This window comes from Marmota flaviventris, chromosome 1 (genome assembly GCF_047511675.1).
Source record: "Marmota flaviventris isolate mMarFla1 chromosome 1, mMarFla1.hap1, whole genome shotgun sequence".
Classification (NCBI taxonomy): Eukaryota; Metazoa; Chordata; class Mammalia; order Rodentia; family Sciuridae; genus Marmota; species Marmota flaviventris.
The window spans coordinates 172,358,009-172,375,374 of NC_092498.1; the positions used below are offsets into that span (position 1 = coordinate 172,358,009).

The window sequence follows — 17,366 nt, forward strand, 5'->3', positions numbered from 1 at the left end:
GCTTCTGTCTAGTTCATCACAACACTCTGGTCTCTTCATTTATAAACTTGGGAATAGCATTTGATACCTCCTTCAAAGGGTTGTTGGGAAACAAAGTGAATTTTTAAAACATTCCTACAAAGTGCTATGAACTTACTGGTGATAATAGACTATAAAAGAATGGGGGAGAGAATAAAGAAACATGTTTTTTTTTTTAAAAAAAAAAAACAACACCCAGATATATTATTGATAGAAAAACCTACAAAGTTGATAAGTTTAACTATGAAGTTGATAAGTTTAACTACAATAAAAATTCTATGTGTCAATATATCATAAGCACACTGAAGAAGCTGAGACCAAAACAGGAACAATATTTGCAGCAAGCAATATAGCTACAAGGTTAATTCCTAAAGGATTCCTAAAAAAATTGAGGTGCTTTTTTTTGTTGTTGTTTTTTGTTTCAAATGATAGAGAAAGGAGCAAAGAATCTTAACAGGTAACTTATCAATAAAGAAAAAATCTTATGAATTAAAATTTAAAATTTTACCCCTCTATCAATTAAGTAATGCATAGCAACAATGAGCCAGAAAAAAACTAACTACTTGACTGAGGTAAGAACGATGCTAGAAATTCTAATTCTTAAAGATTAAGAGGGCACAGTGAGAAATTACCCTTGTGCATTGCTGGTGTAAAACAAATTTAGAATTATTTTTCAATTTAAACAACACACAACTTTTCAGCAGGCAAGTGATTCCAGTTTAAGAAATTTATCGGAAATATGACAAATGGTTCTTTACCAAAATATTTGTTACATGTAGGTTGAAAAAGTCAGTAATAAATAATAAATTATAGTAGGTCCATATGGCACAATATCAAACCATCATTAAAAATCTCTTTGACGTACATATTGAAACATCAGAATATGTCAACAATGAAGTAGGTTAATAAATCAGGTTATAAAATGTTTCTGTTTTCTAGAGAAACATAAGACAACAAAACGGGAAAGAAAAACTGAAATTTTATCAGAGGTTATTTCTAGTTAATGAGATTATAGGTGGTTTTTATTTTGTATAAAGGACATAATAATACTTTGTAATATGTAGATATTCTTATAATTAGAAAAAATAAGTGCCAGATTTAAAAATGTGTTACACTTGATATAAACTAGATTGCTTTTACATAATTTAAACACAACATTTATCTAGTCAAGCAATTCATTAGCTGGTTACTAGCAGAATGCATTAAGAATACCAAGCAGTTGAATAAATGTAATTCTTTGCTTAACATTTCAGTAGTCTCAGAACTACATTAGCACTGAGTATATATTGAGTACTGATTATTCTAACAGAAGGGTGTGGGGAAAAAAAGATGGGGAAGGAGGGGAGGAATAGTTTCATTTGAAACCAAACAAAAGAGAAACATTTGGTCCAGAAAGAGAGTAAGTCCTGGCCCAAACTCTTCCAACATGTGTAGGCCAAGCACTCCAAAAAGAAGGCCTAGTGCTTATCATGTAGTAGCTTGATGGCTCTGAGGATTGCACAGAGCTGCTTCACTTAAAAAAAAAATTCCATTAAAATCAGTTCAAAGCAAAAGACACAAACATAGCGTTAGAGGGTCATTTTTCAGGGTTGTGTGTGGAGGGAGGGAACAGGAGTCGCCATTATGGTTAATGAGAGTGGAGCATCTAGACTATATTAAACCCCCTGAGGGTGTAATTTAAAACCACTTTGGCAAAGCATCTCAGAGCCATGAATGAAACCCAGGATTGTTCACATACCTGCTCTTCAAAGGCACTACAAATAGCAGAAAGTAATGTCTTGTATTTTTTTTAAACCATGCCTCATGAAAGATTCACAGAACATCAAATTCCCATGAATTTATAGTTTATATTTTAAATCTGAGGTGTTATTTCAATTCCATTTTTAAATGAGTAGTTAAAATTGGGTCTAGGTTTTTCTAATTGCTACGTGATATTCATATGAAAATGCCAGAAGTTTATTTAATTAAGTTTAAGCTTCAGTTTTACAAATTTAGGGCTAAAACTCAACAATGTCCTTTACTCAAACCCTAGCTCTTGGCCAATCTTAAAGTCTCAGGATACTGGACAAAAGCATCAATTCTTCCATAATCATCTGGTCTTAATACTCAACAGTCCAGGAGGCAGGTAAAGACAATATCTTTATTTTTATATGAGAAGGCAAAACATAGAAGAGTTCAAGTGATTTGACTGAAGTTCCCCAAATGGAATTAAAATCCAGTACTTCAATTCCCTGTCTAAAGCTCACTGGTAGTTTCAACAAGTTCAGGTAGTTCTGCACCTAGAGAGGGTAAGCCAAGCAGAAGGCCCACTGGCATGCAGCATTCTTTCTTGTCCAAAACACATTCAATGGTGCCACCAACTAGACAGGGAGAGACTCATTCATCTGTTCTTCCTGGATTGAGTTCCATAGTAAGAAAAGGGAAGGTCTGGGTGTGTGGGTGACAACCCAGGAACTGTAATCCAAGAGGTGAGAACCAGAGAGGCATGGATAGGTCAGAGGGAGCCATGAGAAGTTCCGAGAAAGGCCATTTCCAATGGAGACAATAGTTGGTACAAATGCCCAGGTATAGGCACAAACTCATGAAGCAGGGACCAGAATTCCAGGAGGCCAAGGTAAGAACTTATTTTTTTTTCTAATTCAAAATATCAGCAACTCAATGTTCTTAATACAAAGAAATAACCTCTTCTTATTTTCAGATTTTAAAAAATCCATGACAGTTGCTACTTGGTGGTGATTGAAGGGTAGAAAAAGCACACAGGGAGTGATAAACAAGGAAATGAAAGAGATTACTGGGCCCAATCCAGGCAAGATTTGGCTGGTGTGGCAGAGATGGTGAGTAGCAGACACAGAACATATGTCTGAGGAAGAGCCTGCACGTGCACTGAAAGGATGTTTTGAAAATGCTGTCAATCATCCATTCTGGCACCATCCCTATGAAGAAGGATCCATAGAAAATGTACCTCCCTCTTCTGTAGTATTGGAAATATTTCTGTAATTCCTGAATAATCGTCTATTTTTCCTCCGAAAATATATGCACTTTTCTTCTTTAGTTTAGTGCTAGAAAGTTTCCGACCAACTTTGTCACCAATTTCTAGCAAGTACATAAATGTTTTCTATCTAATGCATATGTTAACCTCCATGTGGACCCAGCCTAGTTACCTTTTCTTTCTTATGACCCAGATTTTTAAAATTAATCTTACTATATACATCACAGTCAATCATTTTAAAAAAAAAATCTCAGGAAACAGACAAACTAACAGTACCTAAGGACAGTTTTCTTGGTTATTGTGCAAATAATATGTTGGAATAAAGGTTTCAAAAAAGGATTAGTCAGACAGCTTTATAATGAGTATGTTATATGAGACAACATATATGCACGAGAAGTCAAGATGACAGGCCCATAAAAACTTGACTAAACTGAAGATATAGCTTAAAGAGTTGCTCTAGATTTCTTGGCTAAGGCAAGACAGTAGCAAATACAATCTTGGGAAATCAAAGATCAACAACTGATGAGATACCACACCCTTCTGTTAATTTCTCTCAGCTGAGAAATAACTGGCTCCATCAGCCTGGCTGTAATGCATATGGAAATCTAAGAAAACTGCTTGAGGGGTCAGGCAGAGGTCTGAGTCATGCTCAGACCTCTTGTTTCTTGTCTCATTCAAAAAAGGCCACTTGGGAATGATAAATATTATGCCTTCAAGTCTAGTGTCTATACATGTGGATAGGTGTATAAAAACCCTAAGTTCAACATGAGACCTTAACTCAATCATATCTCAAAGATCCTTTCCCAAATAAGGTACCAGTCACAGGTTCCAAGGGTTAACACATGGACTTGTATTCTGGGAGTGTAACCATTCAACCCACCACAGGAATGACAGCAGTAAATGAAAACAGGGACTGATAGGGTAATGCTTGGTGGCCAGGAACAGATGGAAGAACTCATGTATAAACCTTATAAATAATTGTGATAACTTTGGCTTTGAGAATGGTAAGGAGCCTGTGGTAGGGAGAGTGTGGGACCTAACTAGAGAATTGCCAAGGACTTAACATGTTTAATAGGTCACTATGACTGCTAGTATACAAAAAAGTTCCAGTAGCATTTAATCCTTGGAATGGTACTTTACTGCCTTAAAAGCATGCCAAACTAAGATTTTAATTAGAAACGGATGTTAGAAGAATCTGGCAAATAGTAGTCCTTCAGAGTATATCTGTTGAATAAACAAATGAAAGTTCCTTTACCTAAATATCTCATTTTGAACCCAAATTAAATTATCCCATAAATATTTATTTACCATCTACTCTGTTCAGGATTCCATTCCTAAGAGTTAAAACAATCAAATCACACACTGCTATGTAACATGATATTGAGGGATAAACCACTTTTTTCTTTAGGATATATGTCATGGCTTTGTGCAAACAAAGACTGAAGAATTTCAACTCCGTGAGGCAAAGATGTACCGCTGTTGTATTCTTTGCCATCACTTTTCTAACCAGGTTATGTTGAATCTCTTTCTGTCCCCTTAGCAATATCTTGGGAAGAATCTAAAGTTTTGGAGCCATTTTCCATAATTATAATTCTATCCAGTTTAAATTTCTAGTCTCAGATTAAAATTGGTTGTTCTCCCTAACATAGGCTTGAGATATATATTTAACCATTTAGAGTTATCATTTTCTCCTCCTTGTTGAGGCTAAGCTATACCAGTGTTAGATGACCAGTTACCTCAGACACTGTGTCTATCAATAAGTGAAAGGCTGGTGTTCCTGACCTAGTACCCATTATATGTACTGGGCTCCCTTACAAATATAGGTGGTCTCTGCATGGTTGAGTTGATAGATATGTTTTGCCCCCCAGGAATGAATTCACATTCCAACCACCCTATTCATCTCTGAGGATCCATTCACAAAAGGACAGTCATGTCTCTATTTATAATTCTGCCAGTGGCCTATGACCCAAGTCCCTCTCTGCATAGGCCAGAACCTCACTTGGCTCTGTCTTTCTGAGTAGGCTTATGACATCCATAATCCAGGGCTACTTTGCATTCATGGTCCTTTATAGGAACTAACAGGGACCTATATTTGTGTGCTCCCTCCAGGGGGTAGAAAAGTTGTTTCCATCTATTTCTAGGAAAAGTCCTCCTTGAAGCTTTTTTGTCCTTCTACTACTGACCTCTCCAACAAGTTACTCACTTCACCCTATATTCAGAAACACACAAATGAGAAGAGACCCCTGTCGTATACCCGTATACAACCCCAAACTCCACAGAGCAAATAAGAAGCTGTTATGGTTTAAATATGAGGCATCCCCCAAAAGCTCATGTGTGAGATGATAAAAGGATTTTCAGTGGTAAGATGATTAGATTAAAAGAGGCACAAACTAATCGGTGAATTAATCCACTGATGTGGATTAACTGGGGTGGTAGTGACTATAGGCATGTGAGTCACCGGAGTGTGCCTTTGGGGTTTATATCTTGTCCCTGGTGGGTACAGGGCTCTCTCTGCTTCCTTGTTGCCATGTTCTGAGTTGCTTTTCTCTGCCAGGCCCTTCTGCCTCACTTGAAGCCCAGAGCTAGAGAGTTGGCCAACCATGGGCTGACCCTCTAAAACCATGAGCCCAAATAAACTTTTCTTCCTCAGTTGTTCTTGTCAAGTGTTTTGATCATAGCAACACAAAAGGTGACTAAGACAAACTCTCTAAGAGCACTTGTGTGTCCTGCACACTCACTGGATGGCAGTGCCATCACCAGCAGCATCCATCCAGGGAACAAGATGCCAGGCTCCTCTTATTGAAATTACCCCCACTGGGCCTTGGAGCCCTCTTCCACATGTGACTTTTGGGGGCAGGAAGGAGTGATTGCTCCAGATGAGAAAAGAGAGCATGTGGCATTTCCAATTCCAAACATCTTTCTTTGTCCTCATCCATTCTGCCCTCATGTGGTTTGAGAGCGCAGAGGTGAGCTTCAGTGAGGTGAGTCCGGCCTCCCTGCTGCCTCTTTGTACAGTAGGTGTGGGAAGTGTGTGTCCCCAACTGCTGCCAGCCTTCCTACTGAGGCCCTGGTTGCTTATTCCAAACAATATGAAGTCTTCCTCAACATCTGTCACACTCCTCAGTTTCATGATTGCAGATATGGGTCCATGAGAAAGAGGTTTCTAGGGAACATGTGGTCCCTCAACAGGACAAAAAATAGCAACTAGTCTTCTAGATGTCTGTTTGTGAAGTACTCTAGGAAAAGATTTTCAGGGAATTCCTGTTGATTTGTTTTTATCATGACCCAGCTTATTTAAGAACTATTAAAGCAATCATATTTGGTGAAAGGAAGGGCATCGTGGTTGACTTTTTAAATATTAGCATTGAGCAGATAAATCTTAGTTCTAACCAATCTCTTGAATTGGAAATAAATCTTGAAGATGAAAATAATTTCTTGATAAGTACAACCTATTTAAAAATCTACTACAAAGCAGAAAAATTAGAGAGCCAGATGAATTTTGCCCTTCTTAGACTCCTTTTACCTCAGAGCAAATTATACTGCTACAGGCTAAAGTACCTGGCCCCACACAGGTGGCACCAGAGTTAAGCTCACACCTTACAGACTCTCAGAAGTCACAAAAGTTAGTTATATTCTTAAATGGTAAAGATGATTATGAAAAAATAACAAAGCCACTCACATCAAAATGCCTGTGAAACGTGTAAATGAAGGAGAATACATTTAGAAAAATATTATACTAGGAAGTGGGACAAATGGGAAAGGTTTCAGATGTGGGGAATGGCTCCTCAGATACCTAAGCCATGAAGGTCTGCAGCACATGGGAAGCCAACAAACAATGCAAAGAGAATCAAAAGTCCTGGGTCAAGTCAGGACTCCTGTGAACTGGGGCCAGATAGCTTTTCCTTCTAAACTGCTCGTTGATCACTAAGGAAAAAACAATAAAAAAAGATTCCAAAAATGCAGTGCAGGTCATAGCATATCTTAATTCATTTACTTAAAATGTCATTTTAATGTAAGATATTAATGCATGAATATGTACATATTTTCCACAACCACTGCCACCACTGCTGTGTGTGTGTGAGCGCACATACACACACGAGAAAGGCAGAGGACATTATCTCAGGACCCTTGTGCTACTGGGGGGCTTCGCCTACAATGAGAGGAAGATGGCCATTGGAAGCAGTTCTGTTGCTTTTATTCACCAGGAAAGCTCCAACTGTGCTAGACTCAATGGTGTTAATGAACAAACAGCCCACTGGATCCCAGCGACATAACGATAGCCTCCCCCATCAGTCTTCATCTCCAGGGCTGTGACTGAGTGTGTGCTTTGGCATGGCCATCCCGGCTTTAAAATAGGGAAGTACTTCAGTATTTATTGCCCCTTGAATGCTGCTCACTCACCATCTCTTTGTCTCCTCCCGGGGGACACTCCAGATTGCCCCACCATGCAGAAATTAATAGGCTTCTGTCTGGCACAGCAGTGAGCTTCCAGGAACTACCGCTGACATTGGTCAGTGCTATGTGTCATTCTAATTGTTGCATATAAAAATAACTCCCCTGCCTTAGACACAGCCACCCACATCCTAATCCTCAACTGTGGTACATATAAGCCAAACCAAAGATTCCTGAAATACATTCAAAGCCTGTGGTAGAAATCCCAGGAAAATAATTTAGAGTACAAAGCCAGTTCAGATATCTAGTACTGCAGAAATCTTAGGGCAACAGCGATTTAGGACTTGTGCCCAAAAGCTATTTGCAAATTTATAGTTATTTTTTTCAGTCAATTAGCTTGAGGAAGGAAATGAAAGCTAAGTAAATAAATTAGATCATTAATTTGCAATAAATATAAATTAATTATGCTAATTTTAAGAGTTGAACATATATAGATTATGTACATATAATAAATAACACATAAGGAATATACATAAGATTCTATTAGGAGAAAGCCATCTTGATTCAGTACATTGTAGAAAATCCATGTATATTCACCAAATAGATTTTAACAGTTTTGATGTGTGTATGAAAATATAGGATAAACATTAACTGCCTCTGATGTTCTAGCAAATCTATTTTCATTCCAAATGGAAATTAGAATATATTTTGCATTATTTGAGTTAATTATGTGACATTTCTTATGAATAATGATGTATTATTCCATTCATTACTTCTAATTATGCTTCTTTACAAGTGTAAAACTGGCAACACCATCACCAGCCTTTTCCTGTTCCTTACAATCTGATGACTTGCATGAAAAGCAGGTCAGAAATATGCCTAGAATGTAGCGAACAGAGTTCCATCATTGTTAACCAGCAAGATTTAAAACTGCCTGAGAAAATTGCATGTGAAAAATCAATAGAAATGGGCAGATTTCCCCATTACAGGATACCTGTGTTAGCAATCAGTGTGAGAAATGTTCAAAGTGTTATTTTGAACATGTAATTATTATCATAGCATTTGCTAGAGCTGGAGACAGACAACATCCTTGATTTTCTCCTCCCCTGTATACACAATCTTTAACAGACTTATGTATAGATTGGCCGCTTACAAAGGTATCCTTTTCTGGTTGGTAAAATGATTCTATAGACTTTGTGCAATTCTGAGACATGTACCAGCTGATAACCCTGATTGGGAAAAAAACAAACAAACAAAAAAGAAGTAGTAGTTGTTGAATTTTCCTCTTGTAATGCATAACCAGGTCAGGCCTGCCCAATCCACCCACTCACAGCAGTGTCTAAAACTTTGAGGTAAATTCTATTATGGAGAAGAGGTCAAGGTCAAGAAAAGATCAAAACTAGGACATTAAGCAACAGGGGCTAGGTGAACCACAAAGCCACCACACATACCTGTATCCTCGCCAGAGAGCAGGCAGCAAGGAGACAGGAATGTTGAGAGGGACAGTAGAGAGAACAGGACATAGCTTACATGAGGGATAGAGACCAATAGGGACATGCTTGGGCACACTATATCATGGACAAATTACCTTCATTGGAAGGGTCCAAGGCAAGGAGCATGAAGTCCATACACTTTTCTCTATACAATTTCAAATCATCCTTGCAAACATACAGAAATATCCATTTCTCTTTCCCTTGTGGCATCTATAAGTCACACCCTGCTGACCCCCAGCACAGCCTGAGAATCATCCTCAACACTGTTAGCTCACTACCAACTAATGAGCTGGCATTTGGGATAAAAAGCATTTGTTTCCTACACAGGAATCTCTCAGATCAACATCAAGAAGGATGAAAGGTCACACAATGATTATCTTACAATGGGGACTGACTGGATCCTCTCCAGCATATCCTAGACACTGAAAACAGAGGTTGATCAACTCAGAGACTGATGAAAGCATCCACTTCCTTTGTTCTTGCTGACAAATGTCAGGGAAAGCTGGTTCTAGCTGGGCACATGTATGCTAATAGCCCAGGGTAGGTAGGTGTCTGGAAATCTTTTCCAAAGAGGGAGGGAAAAAAAAAAAAAAAAAGATCCACCTGAGCAATCTCTGCTATATTCATATCTTTCAACACAACTTTTCAAAAGAAAAAAATATGACCATATGACCACAAATAAACCTATGTGCCCACTACAGCTCAGGCCAAAGGCAGCAAGTTCACCTTCAAACATCTCTACCCAAGTATTTAAGCTAGCTGATATACACAGGGCAGAGTTAAGACATGTGCTTAGGGCAATTTTAAGAGAACAACTCTATCTTTAGCAATAAGTATATAAAATAGTACTTGTGCTCTTTTTATTTGTACAGGAGGGTTTTAAAAGAAACATTTTTGAGAAATGACAGATCATCAGATCACTAATAACTTCGGTTTCCTGAACAATTAAAGGAATTCACAAGATTGCAATCCACTCGGGAAGTGACAAATATTTCTGATTTTTATGGAAGGACTGAAAGGGCACTTTTATCTATTTCATAAGAACCCTTGTTAAGTAATGATGTAATTTTTGTTAGTTTTTTACTTATTTCAGGAATACTAAATATAGTAATGATCTGAAAATAGAAAACATTTCACTGCATATTTGCAAAGGTAAAATTTTGTATGAAGAGACATTTGTCAGAGTTTCCTGTTTTATCTATTAAGGTTGGTTCTTCCAGCTCAGGTTCCATTGTCCCAAACTCTGTTTCTAATGCATCAGCAGAAATGTCCTCTAAGTTACCTCATCTTATTCTTCACAAACACACTTTGTAAGCTTGCCCTCCATGCATCATACTAACAATATTTGGCCCTGATAACATTTTATGTATGATGCCCCTGTTTGGAAAAATCTGCTCTTTTTAATAACTGATTCAATAAACTGTTGACAAATGGTTTGTTTAATATAGTACAGCCAGCAGCAAGGTTTGTCTCTGTCATGACACACCACATTCAATCCATCTGCAAACGCTGCCATGTCCCCCTTATGTTAGAGCACCTTTTGCCATTCTGAATAGCAATCCAAAGATCAATACGCTGTCTGCTGAAAACTATGGGACATAACAAATGAATCATTTTATTTACAATAAAAGCCCCAGTCCCCAAATGGATTCTACTCATGTTCAAATTCACTTTTCATGCTCAACTCCAGAGGAGAGGTAGATGCAGCGTAGTACAGGAAGAGGGGCGTAAGGAATAGTATGAACCACAATGGTTCAAATTTATTTAAACCATGAACAATAGCTGGGGTACAGCAATACACATGAACACAGCATTCGCTGCAAAATCCTGGAGATGCCCTCTCCAAAATGATGCTGTTCTCTCACCAAGAAACCCTGAAAAAGCATTTTCCAGTAACAAGAAATTAATGGATTAAGAAATTCTGACATATTCTTCTAGAGTGTTGCATCACAGAGGCCAAAGCATATTCAATGGGCTTTAAACACTGTTGGCAAGGAACAGAATGTTTGCATTAGGTGAGGACCAGGAGGGACTGAAGTGGCTTTTTTTAGAATTAAAAAAAAAAAACCACAGTCTCATTTCAAAAGCATATCTTCGGCCCCTGATCTGACAGTTCCTTTCCTACTCCAAAAGCTATTAAAAAAAAAAAAAAAGCCAGGGAGCAAAGTCATAAGAGAAATGGAGTGGGTAGCAAAATGTTAGCAAGGACACAAGTTCAAAGATAAATAACATTTCCAAGTCTCTCATGAATGGCACACTCCCCAAAGGTCGCCTAAATATCATTAAGTAGAAAAAAAATCCAAAATACAAGACGAAATGGTCTACTTTACATGAAGATGCCAAAATACTGTCCTTAAAATACAAACTTGTCCACTGACAAATTAACATGCAGAGAGAAATGGAAAAGCATCTTTTTCTATCTGCCATCAATTAATTCACTGCTTTTACACTTAACTCAGTACATGGATAACACATAACTGTAAAAACAGAGTTGTAACTGACAAAGGATGAAGTTTGGAAAATATGGTTTGGTCATAATAATAAAAAAATATAAATCTAAAAAAAAATCAAATAACAAGACTGGGCTTTGGGCATGGGAATACGAAAAAGGGATCTTAGCAGACCTTTACTCTCCCATGCCATGAACTAAACAGTACAATATGTTCCTGATGTTCATAGTTTCCCTTTGAATTCAGTCACTGTTGTACTTTGTGATGCTAAGACAAAAGAGTTGTACAAAAGTAGGTCCCTATGGGCTGGAGTTGTAGCTCAGTGGTGTGAGGCACTGGGTTCGATCCTAGCATCACATAAAACAAATAAAGGCATTGAGTCCATATACAACTAAAAAAATTAAAGGAAAAAGAATAGGTCCTACCCGCAGGAAGGAATAATTCTGTGCAAAAACAAAAGAATGCACAGTTCTGACATGAGGCAGAGTAGCAAAGTTTTGAATTAATCACCATGTTAGCAAGGAACCAAGCATCACAATGAGGAAGCCATATATCTTACCTAACAGGGAAGAATAATTATGAACACGCCTCACTTAAAAAAGCAAGGAGAATCTAGAGGTAAAGAGTAGCAGAGGAAACTATGGTCAAGTATAACACATTTTTAGGAAATAGCTAGAAAGAAGGGAAATTGGCTCTAGACAATAAAAGGCTTTAAGAACCAGGCCAAGGAGTGAGGACTTTTTCTTCACAAAAACAGAGACTCATTACTTATGTTCTAGCAAGGGAACAGAAGAGTAATATGATCAGAGCTGTGGTTCAGAGTAGGGTGGAGGCTAAATGGGAGGAGCCCAGAGAGAGGGAGTTGCTAAAATCCAGATGACCCTCACCAAAGAGCTAGAAGGCAGGCTGGATAGAATGCCAGGGGAAGATAAAAGCCCACTCTGGACTTCTCCCATTCATTTTATGAAGTGTTAGTGAGCAGAGCTATCCACAGCTTCAATTCCCCCCAAATCTCAGAACAAAAGACTGGCTTTCTGCAAGCAAATGAGTATCTTATTAAGATGCTTCTCATAGTTATAACCAAACAGAGTTTACAAAGGTAAAGTGAAATAAAAAATTCCAAAATCTTCACATAAAAAGGATCATCTGAATATATTGTCTACTGGCCCCAAGACCATTTTCAACACTGTAGATGTGAAATAGCCTTTCAGAGTGCGCTGATTACAGAAATGTTCTGGCTGTCATTGTTCCTGTCCTCAGAAACACTGGGCACTTCTTGCAAACAAACCAATATGAAGAGACTTCACATACCAGTTTATTGATTGATCATGATTTTTGTAAATCCACAAAACTTAATTAATTAAAGTTTGGATTCAGGGAATTTGGAAGTCTATCATATAATCACAATTATCTTTTGTTACATGTTTTTCTATCTGTCCCTTTTTTTAATGGCTTATAATGATTAGGAAGGAAAGTTATTCATAAAGGTAGGTACTTTGAACATATATAATAATATAAATCATAACTGAAAAAAATCTTGGCATATCTGGGTTTTCAGAATTCATTCATTTCCAAGTCAAATCACATCTTAGTACAGAAAATATTATCTTAAAATATGACATTTGATTCTTATTATACTCTGCATAACAAAGAAAACAATTTTTGAATAGCCACTATAAAATTCACATGTACACAATCATAAGCAATACTTTTAAAAAAACACCTTTTAGTTGTAGATGGAAACAATACCTCTATTTTATTTATTTATTTTGATGTGGTACTGAGATTGAACCCAGTGCCCCACACCTGCTAGGCAAGTGCTCTACCACTGAGCCACAACCTCAGCCCAAGCAATATTTTGAACAACATAAAAATAGCTCCCCTGAGTGTTTCACCAATTCCTACAACTCCCACTGCAAACTAGAGTAAAGCTCCTAGTAGTCCACAGGGGAAAGAAAAGTCCTTCAAAGGAAATAAAACAACTCTACCACCAGCAACACTAGACAATGGTCTAGAAGCCAGGTCTTCTCCCAGGAGAAAATGCTGTTTCTGATCACAATAGGAAAAACAATTTTCTTAAGTATGTATACATGTATGAATTTAATTAAAACTCACAATTTGAATGACCTGTAAGAGGTAATGAAACAAAGATTCAAATTCTCATGTAATCCCTTAATTCCACATCACAAAGTTGCAATCCAATTTCTAACCTACCATTAAAATTCACAATGGATAAAACGAACATGAAGTGCCCATGATATTCATTGGGCCAATTTTAGAAACACCTATTTATTTACCCAGCTACGATAGTGAAAAGGTCAAGCAAAAATTCACCTCCAAAGCCACAGTTGCTAAGCAACTCTTCTCACAAGTTCTGCAACACTGATCAAGCATATTACTGGTGCCACCAACTGGATTCAAAGAGACGTGAATAACATCTTACCTGGTCTCTCCAAAGTGGGAGGGAGGTAGATCCCTTGCTTACCTTGGGTGGACAGTCATTGAAGGCCAAGCCTGCATCCGTTTGGTTGCATACCTTTTTATTTCACTCTCTTACAAGAAAAGGATACGTCCTGGTACGACCGGTTTCCTATTCACGAGAGCAAAGGACAGCTCCGTTTTGAGAAACACCACAGAGGGCTTGATAAGATGCTGGCCAAATCTGAATGACATTTCCTTACACTTGAGGTCTGAAAGAAGACAATTTAGAAAATGGACATTAATAAAAGTCAAATAAGAAATTCGGTTCATGTACCACTTTAAAGAAAGCAAATTCCATTACTAAAGATTCTTGGTTGTAAAGAGGATGCCATTTAAACTGTCTGCCATTTAATATCCACCCAGTTGAATTCCAGGTAAGTCCTCCCTAAACACTCCATTGTCCTTACTATGTTGCCTAGATTTGAGAGAGTGTTTTCAAGCCAAAGCTTGCACCTGATGACAAAACAGCCATTCACTCTTAAATCCTTCTGCTCTGCAGGTTGCCACCTCAAATCCAACAGGTCCAATTTGTCAAGTACTTATTTTTACCCCAACCATTTTTGTCATCTTTGCTAAGCTGAAATTTTTCATTGTTAAATATTGACTACAAACCTTCTAATTCTTAAATGTTTCTCTCAAATGGTTTTTATCTTTGTTTATATAAAAGCAATTTTGAACCTGTACAAACACTGTCTGACCTTGCGTACAATTACAAAACACACAAGCACTCCCAGAGAACTATTCCAGCATATTTTCTGAAATTAAAAAGAATGAAGGAACAAAACAGTTTGAGACGGGAATACTTCTTTCTGGTTGGGTTGACCCAGAGCCTGGATGTAGTAAGGTACACAAATTGTTTCTTTTCTTTTTTTTTTTTTTTTTTTGCTTTCTTTCTTTTGTTGGCTAAAAGGAAAAAAAAAAAAAGTCGCAAAAAGGGAGTTGAAGAGAGTTAGCATTTGGCAATTAGAGTGAGATAAACCCACAAAGCACCAAGAAATGATTTCTCCAATAGGTGATGCCTACATGTGAGAGAGCCATTTTCTAAATGACTAAGACACACCACCTCTGGAAAACTACTTCATTTTTCAAATTTGGTAATATCCCACTATAAAACTGACAAACATAGATCAATCTAGAAAAAACAGAACATTACAAAAAAAGGATAAAATCAGAAAATGGTAGGCTATTTTATAAAGCAGACTAATGCCCCATAATTTAATTGGCCAAATATTCTAGGTGACACACCAAAAAAGACAGAGCTATGCAAATGTCATTTATTACAGATGCACCCATATAATCAGAACTTGACACATTCCAGCTCAAGAAGTAGGAATGGGGAAATATCTCAATGGCACAGACAATGGTTTTTAGAATACATACATCTAGCTCATAAAAATGAAGAATAAGGATGTCAAAAATCATCTAACCCAATAGTTCTCAAGATATGATCCTTTGACAGTAGAATTGACGTCACCCAGGAACTTACTAGAAATGGGAGTTCTCAGGTACCACCATAAACCTACTGCATAAGAATCTGGGAGAAGGGCCCTGTGATCTGAACTTTAATAAGGCTCAGATGAATGAGAACCACTAATGAAACCTAACTATCATACCTATCCTTGGGTCCTTTCCTACAGAATCTCTGCAAAGCGGTTGGCTAGCTTATGCTTGAAACATCCCAGAGATGGGATGTTTGCTATACATTCCTTCTAAGATAATTAACTCCCCCACTAGTTACTCTTAATACCAAGTCACCCATTTGTTGAGGATTTATTCCTTGGGGCCATATAAAACAAGAATCATTCAAGCCACAGTGCCTCAAATATTTGGGTTTAACCATTCTTTATTTCTTCCAGTTTTCTAAAAAGAAACATGCAAATTGTGCAAACCACTCCAGAACAATACTGGTTCTAGAACCGGTAATCCCTGTGGTTCTTTGCCTCCCCAGAACCTACTTTCTAGAGTTCTAACCACATCACTTTTATTTTCTTTGGGGTATAATTCACCCTAGTCTACAGATGGGGCTCTTCCTACTGCCAGGTACCAGGGATGGGCACTTCTCTGGCATATCACTGCTTCAGGAGAGGACATGGGACACAAAATGAGTCATTGAAGGCAAGGATATCTTCCCAATGATAACTGCTAATATTAAAGAGAGCTTTTTCAGCTGAGTTGCCAGATTGGTTAAACATGAACTCAAACAGCTAGAGATCTCCCTAAAAACATATTAGAGCTAACACTGAGGCAAACAGAGCCAAGACACAGAGACCCACACCTGATGACATCGTCTAAGCATCTGGATATAGCAATGCTAGAAAGAATTATGTCCCTAGAATTTCCCTTTACAGACGTTTGCACAGTCTTAAGCATAGGCTGTATTTGATGAGCTTCTATTATCAAGAGTCCATAATGGGCTCTCCCTGGTAGTTTTATTTTTCTCTTATTATCACTCTCCCATTCATCCTCTATGCCCAGCACCATCCCTCCCCCTTGATTAAAGGATTCACTTTTTCACAATTAATGCACTATTTACAACCCTTTATGTGTTTGTATACGTATATTTCATATGTCAAAATATATTCAGGGCTCTTCAAATCATATATTTTAAATCCCATTCTTCTGTTTCTCTCAACATTCTTTCCGAGACTATCAATGTTGCTATAAATACCCCCTTCTCTCTTACAGCTTCTCACTGGATTCCACCATGGAATTCTGGTCCCTCCCCACAGAGCTCATGGACTAGTCTTTTACCACAAACACCACTAACTGCCATCTGCAGGTGTATTTCCCTAGATACCTATACTACACTTCCATTATGGGTTTCAGGTAATATATGTACTTAGGTTTTCTAAAATACATGCACCATTTTGTATTCCCAGAGCAATTCATGAAGATTTGTTTTCCTACACTCTTATCAGCACTATTATAGTATCTGCTCTCCTCACTTTTACTGGTTGATTGGCAAATGGTGTCTCTTCTTTTTAATTTGCTTGTTTCTTATAGCAATGTGTGTGCAAACTACCGATTTGTTCTCTTTTTTCTTGTTTGCAGTTCTTAAGAATAAACCCAGTGATATTCACAGGCTAGGCAAGTGAGTGCTCTACCACCGAGTTATATCCCCAGCCCTATTTGTTCTGTTTTTATTACTCTCCTCCCTTCTACTTTCTGATTTTTTCAGAGTCCCTTGTATATTCTGAATATTGATTGTGGCCTATTAAACATGACAATTATATTTTTATCATGTGCTAATTTTTCTGCTATTCTCTCAACTGAACAAAAAGCATCCATTTTGGGGCATTCACATTTTCTTTTGTGCTCTGTGAGTCTTATATAACATATCCTTCTCTATCATAAGGTTACCAAATAGATTCCTTTTTTGGTGGTGACAGTGTGACGAGGGGGACTAGAGATTGAACCTAATGATGTTTTATCACTGAGCTACATCCCCAGTCTTTTTTTTTTTTTTTTTTTTTTTGGAGGAAGGGTTTTGAGGCCTTGCTAAATTGCCAAAGCTGGCCTTGAACTTGAGAGTCTTCTGCCTCT

At 37.6% G+C, this 17,366-nt stretch overlaps 1 protein-coding gene across 3 annotated transcripts in view; it reads right to left on the reverse strand.

The window, feature by feature from the left end:
- The window catches only part of Fhit (fragile histidine triad diadenosine triphosphatase), a 1,433,463-nt gene that overhangs the window by 748,928 nt on the left and 667,169 nt on the right, over positions 1 to 17,366 (reverse strand). For all 3 annotated transcript variants that reach the window (XM_071609242.1, XM_027951322.2, XM_071609246.1), the window contains one exon: positions 13,913 to 14,032. In XM_071609242.1, the coding sequence (XP_071465343.1) occupies positions 13,913 to 14,015 (103 nt within the window). In that variant the 5' untranslated portion in view covers positions 14,016 to 14,032. The remainder of the gene's footprint in view (positions 1 to 13,912; positions 14,033 to 17,366) is intronic.